Source organism: Thunnus maccoyii, chromosome 10 (genome assembly GCF_910596095.1).
Source record: "Thunnus maccoyii chromosome 10, fThuMac1.1, whole genome shotgun sequence".
Lineage (NCBI taxonomy): Eukaryota > Metazoa > Chordata > Actinopteri > Scombriformes > Scombridae > Thunnus > Thunnus maccoyii.
In genome coordinates, this window is record NC_056542.1 from 34,613,439 (window position 1) to 34,638,491 (window position 25,053).

Consider the following 25,053-nt stretch of genomic DNA (forward strand, 5'->3'; position numbering starts at 1 on the left):
TATGCAAAAATATACTTGACATAACATCAGAATTAGTGGGCATGCACAGGTGAAATGGCTTATCACATGGGCTTAAATTACTGTTTAAGTGTGCACAGATTCAGGTCCAGATCAGTTCAAGGTGCACCTCAATACACCTTTTCCTGCAACTGGACAGCAGTGCTGCTTTATAGGTTTTTATATGTGCCCTCAATGTGTCCACATAGTTCCAGTTTAGTACCTTGTTTAAATTTTATTCCCAGTGTAGTATATTCACTTTGATAAGTTGATAAAAAAGATAATAGTTCTAGGGTTATCTTTTTCATTGTCTAATGTGCACATTTTAGTCATTTTATTAACATTTTTAACAAAACTCAAAAAGTTAAGGTAAGCATGTTCCTCTATGATGTAGAAGGCATTGTCATATAGCCACAATGTCCATTAAATAAAAATACTACCTACAAGACGATTCCTATTGTTTTAGAACTATTTCACATACACTCAAGATGAAGAAGGCCAATATCTATGGCCATAGATATTGGCCAATATCTATGGCCATAGATATTGGCCTCTATCATAACTACATGCACATATGACCCTTTTAGTTAAATGGGAAGATTGTCATATTTTATTAGAAAGGAAGAAGTATTGGTAATGAAGTTTAGCAAATATAGAAGAACACTGTTTGGGCCTAAATCAACTGAACAGCTACTGATTTATATATGTGCATATACACAAAATAGAGATGATTTTTGTTTAATGATCATTACCACTCATTGTAAGATCATCAAACTGCCTGACACACATTCACATCCTCATCCATACCTCTCATGTTTTGAGAAAACCCTCCATCCTATCTCCTTGTTTGGTTCAGAGTACAAACCATCTCCTTTTCTGTAATGTATATATAAAAATATATCAGCTTCATTCTAAATCATCATCGCTCTCCTGTATTATCTGTAATTTCATTGAATTTATGGCTCGTTGTCTTTGTAACTGATTTCCCCTTTGGGATTTAGTTCTTATCTCACCTCCTTCAACACAGCATTACAAGTCCAACCTCTAGTGTGGACCGACAGATGTCCAGATCCAGTGACTATTCTTGCATTCACACCCAGTGCTCTAGTTAAACCTTTGAGAACACAAGTTTGGTTTCATTTGGAGTGTACTGGGGCTTGGGTGGCAGTCACACAGACGGAGTCACTTGAATCGTGACACCTGGCAAACTATTGTTCCCTATGAAACTGTGTGTGGCATGCACTTCTCCTTTGCGATATGCTTTACATTATCTTGGCTCCCACTCAAACTAAACAGACCCAGTCACTCTGAGCTGTGCATTAAGCATTTTTGAAGCAGACCACCTGTAGTGGTACATCTGTGTGTGATTACCACCTTAGCGTACATTGCTGCTGTGCAATAACGCTGTATAATGTTACTTTCTGCTTGTTTATGACTTATCCCTGAAAATGATAATTTTAATGCAAACTCTATAAATATAACAAGTTGCTCTCTGTTTTAGCTGCTACTGGTCAGCTGTTTTTCAGTGTGTGGGAGTGCAATGATTTGGACCATAGGTTCTGGAGCCTAGAGCTTGAGTAGATTACTAAGGAAAGCTGTAGGAACTGGAGCCAAAGGGACAATACAAAGCCAGAATGCAGTAACTACACTGCTGATGCTTGCCTTGGAATGTAGCTCAGTTTTACAAACTCAATAAAATTGATTATAAATCAAAGATTTCTAAATTACACTTAGTTAAAGCTTAACCAAATTTGTTGATATTGCAGCTTGCCATTATAGGGCTTTATGTATCGTTATATGCCACATACTGTATCACCTCAAAATAACAAAAACAATATGGACTGCTTAAAGCAAATAACATTAAAGGGATGACAAATTCATATTTCAAATCAATATGGTAATTGCATGTAAATGACAGCAATAAACAACAGTCAGAATAAAAAGATTCTGCCTGTACGCTTACTGCTGTTTCAGTACTACCAAACTTCCTGTGATATGTAGAAGTACAGTATTATCAGCAGTGACCTTAACTTTACACAGCTTTACACTAATTACAGTGGACCTTTCACCATTGCTTTCTATAACATATTACTGACAGATTAAAGTGCACAGGTTAAAGATCAAAATCACATCAAAAAGATTCAAGTAAATCTGACACACATTTCTCGATGCAGTGTGAGTTGTGTTTGAGGGTTAATTTTCCTTTAAGCTGAAAAAGCTATCAGCTGGTTTCTGACACTGTGTGCTGAGCTGTTCCCAGGCAGCATTGTGCCTGATTTAGCCGGAATGCTCAGATAGCAACAGTAACAACTTTTAGCTTTGGCTGGTTTGTGAGGGGATGTCACACATCTCAGCTGTGGAGTCACTCAATGACCATGTGCTTATGGAGGCCCTTTGCCCCGCTCTCCTCCCCCCTCCCTGGCGGTATCTCCACCCCCACCCATCGGTCTCCCCTTCCCTCTTTCCATTTCTACCTGACATCTTCAAACTATTTCCGCGTCATTCCTGCCTCGCGCCGTTTGAAGAGACACTGGGAAACTAAGCCGACTGCTCCTCCCACAGACCCGTCCGCTACCCAATTACAGCCAGGGACGACACTTTATGTAGCCAATTGCATTGCAGCTGCCATGGCGTCGGGTAGCAACAGAGTCTGTAGAGGGTGCGTGCCGAGTGAGGGTAGAGGCTGCTTCTACCCGAGTGCAGAGAAGTTGAAACACTTTAGAAGGCTGAATGGAAAAAGAGCCGTTGTGTGTGTCACATGGTAGCAATAATAAAACCTAGTTGTCGGCTGATTTTAAGTGCATACAAGGGAAATATGCACATTTAAGGGGTTTTATTTGGGCCTCTGTCTCTTAGTCTCTTTCTCCATTCTCTCCCTCTGGCCCGGGTCTCCATAAACATTGCACAACAAGCTGGGTGTAAGAAGTATATTTACTCAGATCCTAAACTATATATAATTTACAATTAAATACTTGAATTTTTAGACCTTTCGAAAATATTTCCAATGTATTTGCTAATGTGATTCTGTCAAGTTTCAGACTAATGGCCTAATAGTAATGGCTTAAGAGTAATAACTAGGTATTATTAATCTAGTAGAAAGTGGTTTTAAGTTTGTATCAAACCGTCGTTTGTCGGAGCTTTATCCTTAAAGTTGTAATATGGTTTAAGTAAAGGTTGTCTATGTGTGTGTGTATATAAAGTTCCAGTATATATATCCCGCTGTTACTATAAATGGACAGGACAGGAGAGGTCTGCTCGGAACAGACTACTGTGGTCAGAGGGAAGGTTACTGTCCCTCCAACTCACTTGGGTTGTATTGTTGATAATGTTCCATAAAATCAGTCGGATTTTGAGTGGTGGTTGATGTGAAACTTAGCGTGAAATGTCGCCAATGTCAAGTTTTCGTCCTGCGTGTGTCTGTGTCTTGGTTTTACCAGTAATATGTGAGACTGCGCCAGACAGGCCAGCTCCGACCCCTGCCACAGGCACATGGTATAGTCCCGATCTCAGGGTGGGGAGCCGTGTGGGAGAGGAGCAGAGATTCCGTCTAACGGAGAAGCACTGAAAGGGAAGCGGGCGAGAAACATGAGTCGAAATCGCCCTTTTGAAGGTTTCCACCTTGAAGGATTAAAAAATCTCCCTTAATTCTGAGAAGGGTGAGACAAGCGAAGGAGAACATTAAGAAAAAGAGAGCGGAGACAGAGGGAAGAGGCGCGTTAAGAACCGATCCGGGGCGTCTGACAGCAAGCTCAGGAACTTCACTGGATTTGGTTTCAATAGTCTACTTTGTGACGAATCTAAAGTTTTGGTTCGTTTCCGTTCAGCCGTTGTTTTGATGTTACTTTAGTGTGATTACCCCAGAGGCTGACTTCTTCCTGGATCGAGTTGTGCGTTGGTAAACATCAGACCGTATCGGAGATGGGAAGTATAATGCAGGCCGTGAGCGGCTTATTCTTTAATACGGGGAAGCATTTGGCATCGAACCCCAGATACTGGATCTAAACTTTTGTTTCCTGATTTATTCCCAGTTTTACCCCCAAAGGAAAGAGGTGTGTGATTGATGTAGTGTCCCTGCTTGTAATGGTACGTCCCTTTCTTTCAGCAAACAATCCTGTTGGCCAGCAAGTGTGGATACTCAGTTAGAGGAACTTTCTTTGGAACTACACGTCTCTGTGAAGTCAACACGTTGAAGTGGATTGCTTTGTTTACACGTGTTTGTGAAACTGCTTGTTGTCACAGAGACCACCTGTATAGTGTATGTGGATTACATCATTGTCTGACTTTTTAAAACGGCTCCTTTTTACCCTGGCAGAAGCCAGCCACCTGCTGTAGGCGGGTTAAACGCAGCTGAGTGACCAACACAAAGGCTCCGTGGAGCTCTGGTTGTACAGGCTCAGTGACATTGCCAGTGGGGGGCTGTGTGTGTCACTGGATTAATCTGAGAGATAACATCACTACACTGCCCTACTCTGTCCAGTCCCCCCAGAAAGCGCCAGTAATTGGACCTATTTTTAGAGTAAGGGATGGGGTAAAAGCAGGCAGCTGGAAACCCAACTCCCCTCCACCTCCTTCTCTTCCACCCCTTCCAACACACACCCAGCTCAGCCCACCTGGCAGTATGCTGGGTGAGCCTGGTTAGCTCAGAGTTGATTTACAGCTAGTTAATGTTAAAAGTTGGATGAACTTATCCTGCAGAATATATTAAGATCTGTTGGAACCATACTGACCATGGAGTCTTACTAGCCTGGGAATACTGGCTGTACTGGATTCTACTTGTAAAGGCTGCACTGGACACATTAAACCCTGATCTGGATTACAACTAAGATGTCTGAAGAAACTACTAGCTGTATACTTTGGGTTAAACCTGCCCTGGACTATGTGAACCTATCATAAGCAAGTAGAGCTTATGTGATTACCCTTGAACATTTAGCTGATTCTTTTATTCTGAGAAGCCACTTGTTAACATACTGGAATAGTAGAAAGGCTTACTTTTGACTACCCATATGTCAGTCACCAGCAATCTGGAGCAGTACAAACCTCCAGCACACTAAAAGAATGCATGAAACTGCAGAAACTAACGTAACAAAAAGCTAACCTGACTAACCAAATATTCTACTACCCCCATTCCCCAAACCCACAGAGAAACAGAATATATATGTAGAATGAGAGCTCTATATCTATAGTGTAACTCCACAGAAGACAGAGTTTACATCGTTTATATTTTTACTTCAGAGAGACAAGCTGCCTGTACACCAGTTGGTTGCCTTAGAAACCACAGTAACAAAAAAAGAAAGAAAGAAACAAGCCAGAGAAGACGGTGCCTTTGATTGGTTGGTTGGTTTCCCACCATTTCAAGATTCATTGATTTAGTTGGGTGTAAACTGTGAACTCTGGGATTGAAAACACGCCTGATGACAGTAACCTGACCCCCCACACCCTAAGCTTCGACCACCTGTCAAAGTGTTTTGATTGACAGTATTTCCCTGCTGGATTGACCAGTTGCCAAGCATTTCCATGGTGATCACATCATCTGTGGAGGACAAGACCGTGCCCTCTTGCAGGATGGTCCAGTCAGAACCCTGGATCACCTCTGCCCTGCTTCGCAAGAACAAGAGTCAGTACCCCCCCCCCCCCACACACACACACACACACACACACACACACACACACACACACACACACAATCCCACTGATAAAAAATGTGTAAACTTCTCTTTTCCTCACGTCACAATACAGCCATGAGTGAGTATGAATCTACTGTCTTGCTAGTGTGTGTGAATGTGTTATAGTAGCTCTGTGTAGTTTTACTGTCAGTCAGTTATAGAGGTTTGATGTCTTTTAGTGAATTTGTCATGATTGTGTATGTTGCAGTGGCGCTGTGTTTGTCAGCGTGTGTTTGCATGTATGGCTTTCCATCTATGCAACGTTGTTGCAGCCAGAACTTGAACAGTCATAAGTCTGGTTGAACTCTGGCTACTCTGGGTCTGATTAGGCTCATGCTCCTTGTCTGTCAGTGTGACCTAAAGCCCTTTTTTGCCAACAGGAAAGCACCACCATGGTCAGACAGTTTGCTAGTTGTGGTGAGTCAGACAGCGACACTGAGCTGAGGGATGGTACTTGTATAGCGCCTTTCTAGTCTTTCCATCCACTCAAAGCTTCACCCATTCACACACTGATGGCACGGCCTTCAGGGGCAGTTTGGGTTTCAGTATCTTGCCCAAAGACACTTCGACATGTGGACTGGAGGAGCCGGGAATCGAACCGCTGATCTTCCCATTAGTGGACAACCCGCTCTACCTCCTGAGCTACAGCCGCCCCGAAAGTTGTAGGCTTAGACTGCTGTCTGTGCTTAACAGTCAGTGTTTCAGTATAACTGACCACAATAACTCCTGCTCTCATTCACAATATTAATCTTTGCCAGTGATTTCCAACTAGTGGGTCATGGTCCATTAGTGGTCTGCAGGTCCATTCTGAGTGGTTTGTGAGCATGTGGATCTACTTTGTCAAAAAAAAAAATTGAACTGTAGTTAATTCCTAGAACAACTCTTTTATTAGCAGTGCTATCAATGCTGGCTCTGCCAGTCATGTGATCATTGCCCAACATTGCCAGCTTGGTTTTACTGACTGAACACAAAAAAGAAAGAAGAGCAGCTGTTGAATTAGCTTGTTTTTTTGTTTTATTATCAGGGCTATTTACATGCTGTAAATGCCATAAACAGCCTTTTAAGCCAGAATAAGCCTGATTGAGTTGTAACATTGAAATATAATTGAAAGGGCAACACAGTTAGCACTGTCTCCTCACAGCTAGAAGATCCTGGTTTTCAAATCGACAGACAGGCTGAATAGATGGATGCCAGTAAAACTGAATGGGTGTTAAGTTGGCCTGTGTGTGTTGATTGTGACCTGATGTTTAAGGAAAAAATTTTACCAGTGGGGAACCACAGATCTATGGCCAACAAGTCGGCCACACTTAGCTAGGGATAGGTAAGTCATTGAATATTTACATATATTTGTCATACCTTTGTTGGAGACTGAAGGTAGTTTTGTCAATATCAGCTTTTTTGGTTATTTACATGTGAAAGAAATCCAGTAAGTGACCTAATTGTTGCACCAGGGATTGCTGTTCTAGTGGTAAGTGTATGTTGCTTCTTATAGTTTAACTCATCTGACAAAATGTACATTTTCTACAATAATACGATGACGGATGTTCATGTGACTTGAAGGTATTGCGACTGATTGTTTTTGAGTGAAGAAACAATGACAAGTGACAAGGGATGCTTAATGTATTGTTCCATTCTGGCCAGACCTTCTCTACTTAACTGGACTTTGCTGTGTAAAGACATGTTTGACATTGTTGATAAGTTATTGTCAGTGTGTTTTGTTGTGTTTTGAGAATGAAAGAACATGCAAACAACAACAACTGCAAAACAACAGAGAGTTTATTGATGTGCTCAATGGTCATTTGCGAATGTACCTTGCCTTGAGCCAAAACCCTGCCTTGTCCTCATTTACCTCAGTGGAAAACAGATCTGTTTTATTATGACTATGGTTATTTAAAATACTTATTAATGTTTCATGGCAGAATGTTTCTAATGGCCCTTGCATGTCTGATGTCATTCATTAAGGACTGGTTGGTCTGAGTTAGTTTGCTACTGCTACAACCATGCAAGTGCCTGTTCTTGCTCTGCAAAGCTGTTATGTGACAAATGTGGCATTGGTGGTAATGCATGTACACATGCACGACTCTTCACATAATTGACAGCAGCCAGGGTGCCCCTGTTTAGAGGTCAAGTCGCCAACCATGATCCACAACGTCCCTGGTACAAATCTGTCTGGCAACCTTTGTTGCGTCCCTTTCTACCTCATTTCCTGTCATCTCTCTACTGTTGTTATCTAATAAAGGCATAAAATGCCTCCAATAATAATGATGATGATTACAAGAATAATAATAGTTGACAGATATCTTTGCTGCATCTCTGTTTATGAGCTCGGGTTCATTCATGATTTGAAACTGCAGGCTGTGTGAATGTGTGTAGTTGTTGATATGCCACAGACCGTGTGCACACTCAAATTAAGGCTGAAAGTTTTTCAAATTCTCTTGCAGACAGCAGGTGATCAACAGAGATTTACATGTCTCTTATATCATGTACCATACAGGGTTAATTGTTGTAGCTTTGCCAGTTTAATGCGCTGTAGTTTGTGGGTTTTATGTTGACCTATGTACAGGTCCACCAACTCTGGATTCCCTACAGTCACTGTAGAATCCCTCATGTCCAGGCTCTGTTAAACATCCAGCTGGGAATTAAATTTGAGCCCTGACATTTAGTGGCTTCTTCTTTCAGCTTTCCCTACCTTCACTGTTGCTCACTCCTTACTTCCTTTCCTTCTTGTTTATCAGTTTTATTCAGACAACCAGGTAAAAGCCCATTCATACATGGAAAAAAACTTAAGTTAAAAAGTTAAAGTTAAAAAAAAACATCAAGCAGGGTATTTAGTTCATCTGATCAACTTTGGTTTGTGAGCTTTTTACAGTTTAGGAAACCGTGAAACTTTGAACATGTAATGAAGAGTAATGACTGCTGTTCTATGGACATACAGAAAGCAGTGTTGGCTGCTCAGTTTGGTTTGTAAAGTTTGTATTTGTACAGGATACTAGTAATCCTATATGAGCAACCTGTTCCATGTATTAGACAAGTTAGAAGTGGTGGTGTGCCCTCAGGTCAGGATACGGTAAAAATGTACCTGAAGGTAAAGTGAAGCTCCACTGTAGGTAAATAATTGAGTAAAGGTAAAAAAAAATACATGGCGCTTGGATCATGTGGTGATCAAATGGACATGGCAGAGGGGATGTCAGGATTTGTCTTAAAGGGAAATTTTGGTATTTTTAAACTTGGACCCTATTTTCCCATCTTTTTGTGTCTAAGTGACTAATGGGGTCAACAATTTTTGAAATTGGTCCAATATTGAGTGAGAGCACTTCAGCTGATAAATGGGCTGCAATGTAATCCTTTGGGGCAATAGCGGCCCGTCAGTGTACGGCCACTAAAAGTGCTTGTTTTTGCCATCAACCGACTCAGATTGTTATTTTAAGTGTCTGACAACATCATGGAAAGGACCATACAGAGAAAAAAAAAAATTTTCTTTACTTCTTGCTTGATCCAGTCTGTTTGTTATCATGTCAAACTAAGTCTTGCTCCTAGGAGAGGTCTCGTTCTGAAATCCCGCGAGAACAAATACTCACTAAATATTCAGCCATGCTAGAGTTGGAGAGAGGAGTGCCAGGAGTTTGTTGTGTTGGATTTTCAAAGTCATGGCTGACTTATAATAACAATCTGAGCCTGTCAGTAGTGAAAACAAGCACTTTTAGTGGACATACATTGACGCCAATGCCTCAAAGGATTACATTGCAGCCCATTTAGCAGCTGCCAGCTGCAGCACTCTCACTCAATACTGGACAAATTTCAAAAATGATTGTCTCCATTAGTCACCTAGTCACAAAAAGATGGGAAAATAGGGTCCAGGTTGAAAAACACTGAAGTTTCCCTTTAAGTGATTTAAACAGCCTCCCCTGTGTTTATCACTGCTTCGTATCAGCTGGTGCTGTGTAGAACTCCACCAGATACTGAACAGATTCCGATCCTCGCTGGCAGCTGTCACTTTGGTTTAGCATTTTGTATTAGCTAAACTTGCAGTGATAGCTAAAAGCTAAATACTAGCCTTTGGATTAGTGGGCACAACAGTTAGAGCTGAATTGTAGCCACTTTAAAATTGAAATGCTCCCAAAAGTTTGATGTTTTCTGGCATCTTTTCTTGTCACTCCTTTTGCTGTTGCATCCATAGTCGTGCTGTACTGTCAACTAGTGTTAAACATTTTGTCAGAAATCTCCTGTATAATAGACCTGGCCTCATCGTTACCTGTGGTAATTTTAACATTGGACTCACTTACTTACTCACAATACTTCATTGTTGTATTCACTTTGACAATGAGGTCCTTCCTACTTTCATCATTCTGGATGTGATGCACTCACCTTCACTTGTCAAATTCAAATGTCAACTATCAAATAAAGGCAAAAATGCTAAAAGAAGAATATTTAAAAAAAAAAAAAAAAAAACAATCTGACCTTGAGGTCCATTTAGTTCTATATTTTTTGATCATATCACATGATCTTCAGCAAACAGACTTTGCCCACTTGTCATGGAATTGTAGATGCATACATTTCCATTTTTTCTGAGAACTTTTCGTCCATGTTGGCTTAAAATCTGAACCTACATCATTACTGTAAGCCAAGGCATGTACACATTTATTATCATTTTTTATTAATTGAAAAAATATGCTGCCATATTAAACGGGGCAAGATACAACACTAGATTGAAATTGCCTGTATAAACTATGGAACCTCTCGATACATGTCACCTATGTTGCCCTCTTTAGTCTTTATTAGTATCCCTCACTTAACTGTCGCTGGTCTTAGTCGTGGTTTCTATTTTATTTGTTCCATGGGTCCTTCATAATCAATATTGATTTGCGTTGTCACTCATTTTACTAATTCCTCAAAATATATAACTTATTTTTGTCAAATTCTCTAAAAATTGTATCATTGACGTCTTTTGACTGTGGAAAACAACAGCATTTTTGAAGTTTCAGTGTTGCTTCCATCAGCACCACATCTCGAAACTACTGTTCTTGAAGTCACCAACAATCTTTTAATGTGTTAAATGTGCTACTTGACTCAGCGCAGCCTTTGAAAGACCTGATCGCAGCACTCTCTTTGACACACTGAGCCATTGGGTAGTTTTATCGGACCCTGGATGAAATCAGTTTACCTATTAACTGTCAGAGAAAAAGTTCTGCCTTTTTAAAAGCTATGTCTCCTCCTTTTTTGTTGTCATGTATGGTGTGCCTCAAGGGTCACTTTTGGGACCCTGTATTCCTAAAAGTTTTTTCTGGGTTACGTCATTGGTATGGCATGTCTTTTCACTATTATTCCAATAACACTCAGTTATATTCCCTGTTAGGCCCACTGACCTTAGTATGATATGTTCTATAAATCATTGATTGGTTGATGTGAAAAGCTGGATGTCAAAAAATGTCTTGAAGTTAAGGCTGCATTCAGAGTGACATTAGTTGTATACAAAAAACGCAGCCCCCTCATTCATTTAAATGAGGCTAGTCCAGCACAGGGTGCCAACACAGAGAGCTTTGGCAAAAAAAATGCAGGTCATCCAGCCCAACGTCTGCCACAACATAATGTGACGTCCTCTGGCAAGGCTCTGCGGACATGCAAGCGCACATTCCTAGTACGTCACTTTGTAACATGAACACTGTTTTTCTATTGTTCACCTCGCAATCATTGCAACAAAAGATGAAATAGTTTGCAGCTGTAATAGCTTTCCAGAGTTGTAAAATCCTGTTTGTGAATATTATAAATCACTGTGCAGTGTTTTGGCTAAACAGTGATACAGAAGTCCTTGACATTGGGTCCCATAACAACATCATAAAGAAGATCCTGCCATCTACTGGTTACCTGTGGCAACATATCAAGCCTGCCACAAAAATTCAGTTTGATATCAATAGCATCATACCACAGGACTTGCGTAATCTTGTTTTTATCACCTATAGCTTTTAACCCTATGTGAGTCTGTGCAGAGCCTGAGATCTTAAGGCAGAGGCCTTCATCTGATTCAGACTCAAGGGTTAAAACTAGGAAGGCCTGGCCTTTGTCTTCAGGACCCAGAGATTCTGGATCAACCTGCTCAGGGAAATAAGAACATCTTGATGTTTTACATCTGCTTTTTTATTATTGCTGCTTTATATCTCTTCTTGTGAACCACTTTGAAAAGTTCTCTAAATTGAACACATTGTTATCTGTGCTGAATGGTGTTTATACATCATCCTCATCAGGTAAGGGGTGCTCTGGCTGGGATTCAAACCTTGACGACCCAGTTACCAGGCAGTATCCAGCCAGGTGTCCCCCTCCCTCATTAATAGACCTGTATAGTCCACATATAGGTAATTGCTCTCCAGTGTATTTTGGCCCATTGTTGGATGTCTGCTACTTAGGATGTCAATTTTGGTTAATTTTGCTTTGACAGACTGACATCAATCAACTCATAACAAACTGGTAATTTTTAAGAAAATGTGTGATGTAGCTTTGTTTGTGAGATCTGTTAAGCAGACGGTGGTCAGAGCTAGCTTGACTTGTAGCTCATCCTTCTTTGTGTGTTTTTCAATGTGTTTAGTCACACTAGCTCTTGGTGGCATAACGTACTCGGGCTCGAGGTATGAATATAAATAATACTAAAAATATAATTTGATTATAAGACGACCCTACCCCTTTCCAACATTTGTTTTTGGAAAAATAATAAACATTAAACACACAATAAACATTTCTTTTTGAATTTAACTTACATCATAGTATAGTTACATACTCACACGCTCTCCTGCCAGGCTCCAGTATACGGTCAAAAATTTTCTCTGGCAGTTAGCATTTATACGACTTCCTGTTTTGTCTTTTTGAACTCCTTATCATCTGTGACAGTGGTATTTGGCAGCTTGACATATTCCATTTCTGCAGTAGAGACATCAGAAGACGCTTTGGACTCATTTTCATGAATTTATTTCCTCAATGGCAGAAAAACACATTATATGAGCCTTCAGAAACTCCTGCAGGTTAAACTGGACTAATGAAACACTTTTAGTGCTGACTTACTCTAATACACTCACTATAAACAGACTAGAGCCTAGCAACACTAAGGCTCCAAAGAACCTATAATACAACTCTCCGTGTAGAAGTTGGTTTTACGCCAACTATCAAAAAGATAGGCAGGCAAGTTTACTCCAGTGACTGTTATTGAACAGGTGCTTTGACTGGGAATTGTGCTTTATCTCTCCAGCTATCCACCTGGTTTTAAACAAGCAGGTTACAACTAAGTAGTTGTGGTTATATGAGCCTCTTGTAATAACAAGTTCATCTGCCAGCATCATTTTCATCTGAGATTTGATTTGAACTCAGATAACCCGGTCCCAGCCCTACTCCATCCAGGCAGCTATCCATTTCCCCCATTTAGTTAACTATGTATTCTACATTTCTGTATGTGTATTTATGGTCGCTCTTATTCTGTGTATGTGTATACATGTGATGTCTCTCAAAATCATGGCCCACCCCCAAGTCAGGAGGAGGTGTGGCACAGCATAATCTTATGTCAAATGAACATGGCTCGCCATGCAGAACACTGAGCAAATATTACTTTAGCAAGAGTGTCAGTGTGAGTTAATTAGTTAGTAGTAGTGTATTGTTAGGCTGCATTCAGACCCACATTAGCACTGTTATTTGAATGGAGGCTGTCCATTGGCGTTGTGGGGGAGCCAACGCAGAGAATTCTGGCAAAAAAGCACAGGGTCAAAGTTGAATCAGGCTCAACTTTTGCTGCGATCCAATGTGATGTCATCTGACAAAGTGCTGCATTGGCCAATCACATACATGCAAGGTCACATTCCTTGTGGTTTACTTTATAACGTAGGTGCCGTGTTAGACTGCTTACCTTGCAATTGTTGCAACTAAAGTAAAATAGTGATAACTTTCCAGAGTTATAAAATCCTGTCTCAGTATTCTAAACTACTGTGCAGTGTTTTATAGTCTTTAAACACTTTAAGTCTTTAAACACATACATCTGTTACTCCAACTGGACTTCCTGGATCGTATTTCATGTCTCACTGGTACCCAAACAACACCCACGCAGACCCCTGTGCTTTTGTAACTCAGGGCTGTTTGCTGTCTGAGTCCCTGCTTAAATGTACTAACTGACAAGTAGCCAAACATCACTTCTCTACATTTGAGGTTTGTACTCTGACATTGCAGAGTACATATTATGTTGCAACAGAAGTGTAATCTGTCTTATAACTGCATGTAACGGTCCTAATGGAATGTAGTTAATTTTTTGACTTGATCAAGAATGGACTTCCTAATATTATTAGAGTTACTAGAACAGTTTTTGCCATGGTGTGAAGAGGGTCTGTAGTCAGTCACTGGCTCAGTCAGGGTAGTAGCTCAGGAACAGTATGTGTGGATGCTCTGTAGAACAGCCTCAGCCTGCAGAGTGCTCAAAACTTCATATTCTGTCACAGGTTCTATTATCTGGATCTGTTATGATTTGATTGGCACTTGCTTTTATTCACATATCAGAGTCCAACTGATAAATAGGCCGACATTACCCAATCACAGATCACACAGTATTGTATCCACACATACGTCGGATAAAAGACGTTAGTGGTAATTTAGAAACCATGTCTCCATCACAGAGCTTGTCCACTGCTGACTGATTCTTGAGATTATATTAAAAGTATTTAAATTAACAGAATAAATCAGACCAAGGGTCCTATTTTCAAAGTTTTTCAATATTTTTCTGACCTTGAAACTCACTTTGCCTGTCTGTGTGATTTTTTGGTGACCAGCACAGGGCACACGGTGCACAGGTGGGAGGACAGGTGCAAACAGGTAGGAGTTCATTCAAATGAAGCAGCGCAAGGCCTGTTCTGTTTTGGCTGAAATTTGGTCCTAGATGTTGCACTGAGAATAGACATTTCAGAACCATGTTTGTCTCTGATGCAATGTCAACCTGCTGCTGCTTTGATGATTTAATCAACAAAAGCAATATAAATAACTGATTGTTGCTTGAAATATAAATAAAATATTTCAGTTAAACACTCTATAACCAAAATTGGCGCAGAAAATAACGTTTCATGTAAAGAAAAAAAGTCAATTAATCCGTTTGCGTTAATCTATAAATGAATGTGCGTGATTGTACAGTATCTGTTGTCCACAGATGCTTTATACTGTATGAAAAACTTCTTCAGTTCTTCAAGTGCTGCACCAGAGCACAGTGCCATTACTGACAGTCATTCACTGTGTTTACCTTCATTAAATCACCTAATGTCACCAGGCTGCTATAGTATAATATAAATAAAATATAACAGACACCTCTACACACATCAGACTGGTAGGTTATAACTTGATACTCTGCCTTTTTATGAAGGAGACGTCAGGTCAACTTTTTTTAGCATCTCATGTTTTTTCCTGAAACACATTACGGTGCAAACACTGTTGTGTAACATTAATTACTAAATTATGTGACCATTTACGAGGAGAGATACATTAGAGTTATGACTGAAATAGCCTCGGTCCAATGCAATCATATAAACGGCTTCATGTTTTGTTTTGTGGTTTTTTTTGGAACCAGACATTTCCTGAAGAAAAGTTGTCCATTTGTTGAGCTGTTGTTATCATGCTTAATTGTTATTGCTTCAGCTATTTCAGAGCTATAAGAGCAGTGATGTGACTGGCTGAGAGAATATTTATTAATCAACAGACCCACTGATCTATATTCACCTTCATCCAGCCCTTTTGAATTTTGTGCTGCTGCACATACATGATAGCAGGTGCGCATGGAGACGCCCACACTGTCCGTGCGCCTAAAACCTACCACACTGCGCTCGTGGTTGTGCTTGCACGGTAAAATAGGGCCCTAAGAGTCTACAGCCATGCTAGTGGCTCTGTGAGACTGTACTTAGGCATGTTGGTGCTCCGAGCTCAATGCTAATGTCAGCATGCTAACATGCTCATAATGTTAAAGCTGGCATGTCGATGTTTAGCAGGTAATGCTGCACTGTGTTGGCCTGGCTGATTATCGGATCCGATATTCAGCATTTTTTCGATTATTGGAGTTGTTATTTTTTTAAACCAATTGCTGATATGCGCTACTTTGGCTCTGATGCGGCCGCCTCTTTCTGTCTGTAGCATGGATGTATTATAAGAGCTGAATACTGAACTGAGAATGGCCCCCATTCAGTCCAATAAGAATTGTTTGGCTGGCACATACGCCAAAAAAAGTTTCTAGCTTCTAGGTTTGCTTCCACGTTGTGCAGCCCACTGAATGTGTGCAGGAGAATTTCTCCTGCTCGCCCTGCCCGCGAGTTCCCACTCGGCCCATAGACTTTACATTGTGATGACATCACAGATTTTTTTAAATCACTTTTCTTCGCTCAAGGAAAGTTTTACAAATATAAAACCTCCACAGATCAAAAATTCATAATAGAAGAGCCATAAATGACCTTGTTTGCAGTTCGAGGTGTCCTGTCAACAGTTTTACAGACGTCTCTTTTACAATGGTCTATGGGGAAAATGCTTTTTGGGCCACAGGGGAATTTTTCGCTGCAATACTGCGAGTGACCACTGGGAAAAGTTGGGAGGTTTTATATTGGTAAAAACTTCCCTCGAGCTGAGAAAAGCAATTTAAACATCTGTGACGTCATCACAATGTAATGGGCCAAGCGGGACCTCACGGATGGAGGCGGTGGGGAAACACTACTGCGCATATTCAGTGGGCTGCACAACACAGAAGCAAACTCAGAAGCTAGAAAATTTTTATGGTATATGCGCCAGCCGAGCAATTCCTATAGGACTGAATGGGCACCATTTTGAGTCCGGTATCCAGCTCTTATACATCCATGGTCTGTAGTCACCACTCTGTGGTCTCAAGCAATGTCCTGCCCATAGCACTGTCTGATTGGTTACAAGTCACGAGTAATAGCCTATCAACACTGAAGGCTGTGCATGTTGCTGTGCCACAGATGGCACAGAGAAGCATCTGCTGACTGGAGCAGCTCCAGTGAGCGAGCGGAGCTGTGTTACAAAGGTAAGGCAGCAGATATTGCCAAAGTTGCAATAAACATCAGTCTTTACACTGAAGTTTTAAAAACACCACAATCTTATGATCAATTTCTATGATGACAAACATGCCCAGTTTCCCAGGGACACTGCTGAAAATGCCCGAATAATGCACTCTGTTGCAGTGATATAACATAAGCTAATGTTGAGTCTCTTAGAGCTAACTTGAAAGCGATAGCAAACGTCAACAAGTTTATTTGTTGATCCATAATATAGCCACCTGACTTGCAAAAAATGTATATGCTATAATGTTATTTCTTGCACGTCACTTACTGGACATATTCACAGTCTCAACCGACTACTACAAGTAATGTTACTGCAGCTGACTGAAGCTGTCTCTGACTGTTTCTTGTAACTGATAGAGGTGCAGGATTGTTGTCAGAGACTTAAGGAGAGAGTGAATGAAGAGAGGGAGAAAGTGAGAAAGTTGGTGAATCAGATGAGTAAAGCGTTATTTTCTGATTGTTTCATGGCGGTTATGTTCCGGAGGACAAATAAACACGCCCACACCCCCACACACCTCTGCTCGATCCTGCGGCTGAACCGCACCGCCTGATTTGATCTGAATACGGCCTTACTGCTAACCTTTTCCTCTGCTCTGCTCACATTCACCGTCATTTTTCTGACGCTCGCTCTCTCGCTTAACCACTCACTGGCTACCTGCAGTTTCCCAGGCAATGACACAGACGTTGACTCACGTTTCGAAACAGCACTGCTCAGAGGCTCCCAAACGCCATTGAGTTCCGAATGAATGGATATTTGGCGTTATTCTTGGCATTTAAAAAATAATTTTTGGCCTGGCAGGGGTTCTTGTTAGCCTGGCGGCCCGCCAGGCCTGTACTATTATAGGGGAAACACTGTTCATTATAAGTAAAAGTCCTGCATTGAAAATCTTACTTAAGTAAAAGTATAGAAGTATTACCAGCTAAATTTACTTAAAGTGTTAATGTAAAAGTTTTGCAGAAAATACGGCTGTGACTGATATGTTAAATAAATTTAACAAAGTACATTATTAATACTGATGAGTCAATGTTTAAGCAGCATTTTATTGTTGTAGCTGCTGGAGGTGGAACTAGTTTGAACTGCTTTGTGAGGGTCATGAGATAAATCTGAGGGGTGTTGAGATGATAGATGGGTGGGAAAGGAGTAAAAACATAGTTCGGCTACATAAAATTGAATTTGGATTAATTTTCCAGAATTTTTCTTTAATCTTTACATTTTTTTGAAATATCGGGTTTATTGAGTTTCACCTCTTTAGACCATAAACAATTATTTATTTGAAGCCATGTGAGGAGAAATGTCTCTTTGGTGCAAACAACTCAAAGACATCTGAAATATGACAAAGAGACATAAATACACACTGATCTTTTTTTGTAATGGGCCACAAGCCAAAAGGTTTGGGAACCACTTATTTAATCTTTAACAATGTTGTGTAACTCATCATTATGTTATTTTATGTTAAATTTTAATCTGAAAAGTAACTCGTAACTAAAGCTGTCAAATAAATGTAGCGGAGTAGAAAGTACAATATTTCCCTCTGAAATATAGTGGAGTGGAAGTATAAAGTAGCATCAAATGGAAATACTCCAGGAAAGTACAAGTACCTTAAAATTTTACTTAAGTACAGTACTTGAGTAAATGTACTTAGTTTTTACCACTGCCTTTAAACAATTGAAACCAACTAAAGGCTTTCCAAAGATGTTTTGCGGTAATAAATGAAGCATAATTGTGCATTAAAATTGTGCGTTCTAAATTTTGACAAATGTCTATCATTTTGCAGGGGCTGTGTGATGCTCAAAACAATTTATCCACCGTTTTACAGCTGCGACAGTAGGTTACGGCCAGTATGTACTAGCCATTGGGCATACTGGGACACATTCCAGTGGCCTGTTAAAAAATATATTTTTGAGCCAGTGGACCAGCAAAACTGATCGTTTTTACTGGCACTCTCTGTGTGCCTGTCATTCGGGGTGCACATGAGAGTGTGCTGCATGCCTGTGTCAGGCCTGATTCAGACCAAATCAGGCAGTGCGGTGTACCGCTGTAGGGTTGAGCAGAGGTGTGTGGGGTGGGCATGTTTATTTGTGCTCTAGAGCATAACTGCTGTGAAATAATAAAAAAAATTACATTTTATTAATCCAATTCATCAACTTTCTCGCTACCACCGGTCCCTCTCCTCATTCACGCTCTAGCTCACTGTCATGTTTTTGCTAACCAGTTGATAGTAAAACCTGATGCCATGCAGAGCATTTATCCTGGGACCACAACAGTCAGTAGGAGTCAATTAGAAGAGTTTGTCCACACTACACCAGGTACATTGAAATGCATCTTTTTCTCTCTGTTTCAGAGAGCTCTGCGATCTGGTCTGCCATGAAATCACTATTTCTGTGTGTGTTCATGACTGTAGACTATAGAATTTATATAAAGACGCTGTGTCACCATTCACTGCCGCTAGAATTACAAAAGGAAAGGCAATGCTGGCTCAACAGTCGACTGACCCCGCTGCTGCTGTTAGCCAAGCAAGTCACGATCAAAATAAAAACCAGTCAGTAACTAGCTAAATGCCTTTTAGCCATTTTTATGCCAAATTAACATTTCACAGTAAGTTTAGGTACACATAATAAATCATGGTTTGGACATGTGCTGAGGAGAGATGCTGGTTATATAGGGAGAAGGATGCTGAAGATGGAGCTGCCAGGCAAGAGGAAAAGAGGAAGGCCAAAGAGGAGGTTTATGGATATGGTGAAGGAAGACATGCAGGTGGTTGGCGTGACAGAGGAAGATGCAGAGGACAGGAAGAGATAGAAACGGATGATCCACTATGGTGACCCTTAATGGGAACAGCTGAAAGAAGAAGATGTGGTAAATCATACATTTCTTCACCTTGGAGCCACTGGAGCTAACTTAAAGGGAAACTTCGGTATTTTTCAACCTGAACCCAACTTTCCAATCTTTAGTGTCTAAGTGAATAATGGGGTCAACAATTTTTGAAAATCGTCCAATATTGATCGAGAGTGCTGCAGCCGGCAGCCACTAAATTGGGTGCAATGGAATCCTTTGAGGCAATAGTGCCCTGTCAATGTCCACTAAAAGTGCTTGTTTTTGCCACTGACAGGCTCAGATTGATATAATAAGTGTCTGACAACATTATGGAAAGGATCCCTACAGAGAAATAAAAGTTTTTCTTTACCTTTTGCTTGATCCAGTCTGTTTGTTATTGTATCTAACCAAGTCTTGCTCAAGGAGAAGTCTCGTTCTGAAATCTCGCGAGAGTTGAGTTGTTGTCGAAATCAGCTAAATGTTGTTGGAGTACAGAAATCTTAGCTTAGTTTTGTCTAAACGATTTTCAAAGTCATGTCTAAATATTTTGCTTATTTCGACAACATTTCAACTCTCGCAGGATTTCAGAATGAGACTTCTCCTTGAGTGAGACTTGGTTTGACACAATAACAAACAGACTTGATCAAGCGAAAGGTAAAGAAAAACGTTTTATTTCTCTGTATGGTCCTTTCCATAATGTTGTCAGACACTTACAATATCAATGTGAGCCTGTCGGTGGCAAAAACAAGCACTTTTAGTGGAAGTACATTGCAGCCCGTTTAGTAGCTGCCGGCTGCAGCACTCTTGCTCAGTACTGGACCAGTTTAAAAAAACTGTTGTCCCTTGTAGTCACTTGGACACAAAAAGATGGGAAAATAGGGTCCAGGTTGAAAAATCCTGAAGTTTCTCTTTAGGATTTAGCTAACTACTAGCCATTAACTATATCTATTCACATCTGCCTTTCTCTTACATTAACATTACAAGGGTATGATTGCAAAGCGAAGTCCACATCTGAACCAGTTAGTATTGCTATCCACAGAAATATTGTGATTTGAGCCTTGTGGATAACCAGAGCTGTAACTGAGCAGGGATGCTGTATATCCAGGAAAATTGTGGTCAACTACAGTGAAGATAAAAGTAAAAGTGCTTTACAGTCCTCTTATATCATTCAGGTGAATTTGAGATAACTATAAATGCAATTGTTGAATTCATTTCTAATTTGAGTATTCATTTTAAAGGTGTGTTTATGTGGTGGTCTTCAGTGTGATGGAGTGGTAGTATATTGGTGGTATAAACACAGTTGGCTTAGTGTTGTTTTTCATCATCTAGCCACTTGTTGAAGCATTAGTTTGTGATTGTTGTGTGTGTTCTTATGCTATCTAGAATCACTCCTCTCAGTTATTCTAAATATTGTTGCATCATTGTGCATCCACACAACACTGATGGGGAGTTGAAACTGTTAGCAGAGAAAGAGAAAATGGTTGGATAGTGAGCAGTTGTCTGATTGACGTCAGAAAGGAGGGAAGATGGAAGGGAGAGATGTATAGATGATGGATGGATAAATGGAAGAGAGAATGCAGATTCATAGATGGAGAGGTTTGAGAAAGCAGGAAGGATGATGAAGGAAAGGGGGAGGAGAGCGTGACTGGTAGGGTGGGTTGGGTTGCTAGGGGAGAGTATGTCAGACTGCTGCTGAAAGCCAGGCCTGCTATTGGAAGCTACATGCTTAGCAGGAGGGAGGCGGAAGAGGAGGGAGAGAAGTAGCTAATGAGTATTGTACGCTGGTTGCTGAGACAGCACTGGGTTTATTTATAGAGTCCTGGCCAGCCAGCCCTTAGATACCAGCAGCGAATCAGCTGACAGAGAAAGAGGGGGCCCCGACCAATGGCAGTGCAAGAAGGGGGATGCCAGAGTGAGGAAGTGCTGTGAGTGCCTCTCAGTCTCTTAAAGAGACGGTGCAGATTTCCCAGTACTAGGCAGATATTCTCTCTCTCCAGCAGTGTCATGTCTGTAAGCAGGCCAGGACCCAGAGCACCACAACAGTCCCATTGACAGTGATTGGATTACATTCTCGACCTTATCACACAAATAGAGCACAAGTACACACATGCAGTTCAACACTGAGGTGCAGAGCTGCTGACTGGTTTTCGTTTTCACAAATGGAGCCTCTATTAGCCACATAGTTCTATTTAAAATCTCAGGCAGCCATTTGGAAAAATGTTGAGCACTGAATAGAACTGCCCACGCTGTATATGGAAGACAATACTGGTGAGGAGCCTATAATTGCTTAAAGTTATTCTTATATGTTCACTAAGAATACTTCCCCTGAATGATGTTATAGTGATATAAAAATAGATTGCATTTTGCCACCCTGAAACCTCTTTTACTGTGACTGGTATAAGGAGTAACAGTACTGTTCTTAGAGCACAGGAGCTCTGCATTACTACCTGAGTTTCCCCTCCTTATGTAAATCTATAGTTGTCCACCTAATGGCCTTTTCCCAAAAACTCTGTAAAGCCTGCTTTAGCTGCTCTGACATGCAGGGCCAGTCCATGCCAGACTTCCCCATGAACCAAGCTGTGTCTTACACTAAACTGATCCACAGCTGTGGGTGTACAAGTGAAGAGAGAGAAAACAGCATTTTGAAAAGCCTTTCCCATGTTCAGCTCTCACTACTTTTGTAGCTTGTAACTGAATCTCTGGTTCGGAGTTTAGTTCCTACATGTCTGTTCTTTCTTTGATCTACAGTAATTGATAGAAGTTTCACTGTTTTCTGGCATACTGTCTTTAAGCCAGAGCTGTATATGCTGCGTTAAGTTACTGCTAATGCAAACTGTATTCCTGCTGCTGCTTCACAATAAAAGCTTCAGACGTATTCACACATACAGGGCTCGACATTAACTTTTCGATGCAGTTGTCCTTTGGACAAGCAGATTTACCTCTCACTTGTCCAGGCACAAAAGTCACTTCTATGGGTAAAAATGACTATAATTATAATTTTTCATTTTGTTTGCGAATGCAGAATGCATAATGCAGACAAACAAACAGTTGGAAGTACCAAACAGTGTCAACATATAAATGATTCAATGTATGAATTTTATTAAAGCCATTACTTCCCTGGCAATGATCTTTTCATTTGATCCTGAATTGCAAAGCACTTTGTAAAGTCTGTTTCAATATGAGCTCTATAGATTAATCATTGATCATCATTGACAATTAATAATGATGATTGACAGTGTTTCTCCTAGGATTTTTTTCAGGGGGGGTCGTAGGCCCTCTGAAACTACTAGTTTTTTCACCGGGCGGGCATGTCATTGATATGTGGTGTTGACAGTGTCGTCATAGACACACGCAGTAAGGCGGTTGTCCGTATGGGTGTATTTCTCTATACTGAGCTGAAATGAAACAGGTGCACAAAAATTAGTAAAATAAATATATACAATATTTATTCACCTAATTTTAAATATGAATCATATTTATTTACAACACAGAAATAAACATAGGCCTTATGGATGATAGATGTCTCTGTCTTATAAACAAATCTCGATTCTCACACCATCTATATGGTCCTTAGTAAAGATCAGTGTTTGTAATAAAACAAAAGAACAAAACTAACTTATGGGGAATTAATTTGCTCAAACTTAAAGCCAAATCAAGACAACAGTTTGAGTTTTGGATGAATCAGTCAGATGAATGATGAATCAACATTTTGTGTTTCTTAATAACTGAAACTATCTGTCAGTTTCAGTGCTTTAGTGCTGCAACAGTTACAGTTGAGGATAACATCCTTTACACAGCTTAATACAACATGTTAATAAAGTTTTTGTGTAGTGTTAATACTTGTGTTAAAATATCTGTAAGTCCTTTTAAAGCAGGTTTTAATCTTATGCTTTGTTTTGTTTGTTAGGTTGTCATTTTGTTTACATTGGGATAACAGATTGTGCTTTTAAAAATATTTGGAGAACAGTAATTCATCTACATAAAGGTGTAAGTCAGACCTTACCAGTTTTTTTGCTTCTTGCTTTGAATGTGTTCATGTCTCTCCATCACCGGACACCTGGGCTGCTTCTATGTGCTTCTCTTCTCTTTCCTCCTTAAACTTTTTCTTTAAGTCTTCTTTACTCTCTCCCTGTTTTTCTTTCAACACCATTACATCCTGCAATTCTTCCTCACTTCTGTCTCCTCTCTCCTGATTCCTTCACTTACTCTGAAAATGTAAAAAGCCCTCCTTTTAAAAGTCTGACTGAGCATGAAGCAGAACTTTAACTTATATGATGTTAATTACAGTATTTGTGGGCAAATGACACATGGTGGGAATGCATCAGAAGTCAAGCTATCCAAACTATCAGCTACATTTACATTACTGTAATTTAAATCAGCAGCACCTGATTAACTGGACAGTTAAAACAACACTAATGTCAATTTAAAAAACTTAAGCTTCACTGAAGAGCTTTTCTTGCTTCTTACTTTGTTGTCTTTTGTCTGACATTATTATTTGATGATGCACATGTCAGTTTATGTCATACATCATCCTCTCAACTCTGATTCATTTGTCTGTCCAATGAATGCGGCCTCAGTCTGCCTGCTAGCTTCAGCACGGAGGTTTTGTTTGTTTTAAACACCCGCGTGGCAGAAACTGGTGGTGGTTTGTTGGTCAATGTTAACAGTAAGAGCTGTCTCCGTGTCATACAAGGATACAATGTTAGAACAGAAAACAAAACGAGCGCTCCTAGAAGCTACAACAAACTGCAGTAGGAAGCCAGTCTGAGCTAGCAGCTGTAAAGTGATGAAAGTTTGTGTAAATGCTATTGCTGAATTTGAGAGGTGGCTAAACGGCATTTACGTGCATCTAGTACTCCCGCTATCCTACTAGTATACATTACATTTGTTTTTATTTGTTTCTCTCCGGAGCAGCAGGGAGTCTGGCAGTGGTTTGGGAAACACTACACATAACGTCAAGACACAGGTTTTTTTTAATGTCATTTAACTTGTCCAGTGTGGCAAGTAAATTTCTCTTCCACTTGTCCTATTGAAAAAATCCACTTGCCCCGGACAAGCAGACAAGCCTTAATGTCGAGCCCTAACATATAGAGATAAAGATATAGATTTTACACTGCAGTGACATGTCTGCCTTTAGCTGACTTGTGACATTTGCTTCTTATTTGACATGAGTATGTCAAACTGTTTTTCACAAAATGGATTCTTGCTGCTGATAATGCATTTACACAAACCCCAACACTCTTGGCAGGTAAGAAAAGGTATTAAGATGTTTTGTCACATGTATTGCTTTGAACAACAGAACAGTGTTTCACATTTGTCAATTTATCCCATAGCTTCTATTTATTACTGTCAGGAACTAAAAAGGTGTATCTGAGGAAGTAAAAAGTTCATCTCCTTGAAGAACCGACCATCAATTCCCCCGAATACACTAATAACACTGAAACTCCAGTCTGTGCTTAATGATAGACCCGTCTGTCCACTCAGGCAACAACTAACTTATGGTACAGCAAAA

General features: G+C 40.3%; 1 protein-coding gene across 3 annotated transcripts in view; it reads left to right on the top strand.

The window, feature by feature from the left end:
- The window catches only part of dyrk1b (dual-specificity tyrosine-(Y)-phosphorylation regulated kinase 1B), a 94,384-nt gene that overhangs the window by 41,648 nt on the left and 27,683 nt on the right, over window positions 1-25,053 (top strand). For 2 of the 3 annotated variants that reach the window (XR_006098424.1, XM_042423702.1), the window contains exon 1: window positions 3,504-5,611. The exons of the other annotated variant lie outside the window; for it this stretch is intronic. Coding sequence is in view for 1 of the 2 variants with exons in the window: in XM_042423702.1 (XP_042279636.1) it covers window positions 5,512-5,611 (100 nt within the window). In the remaining variant the exon portion in view is untranslated. Of the gene's footprint in view, window positions 1-3,503; window positions 5,612-25,053 lie in introns of those variants that run through there. 3 annotated transcript variants of the gene reach the window in all.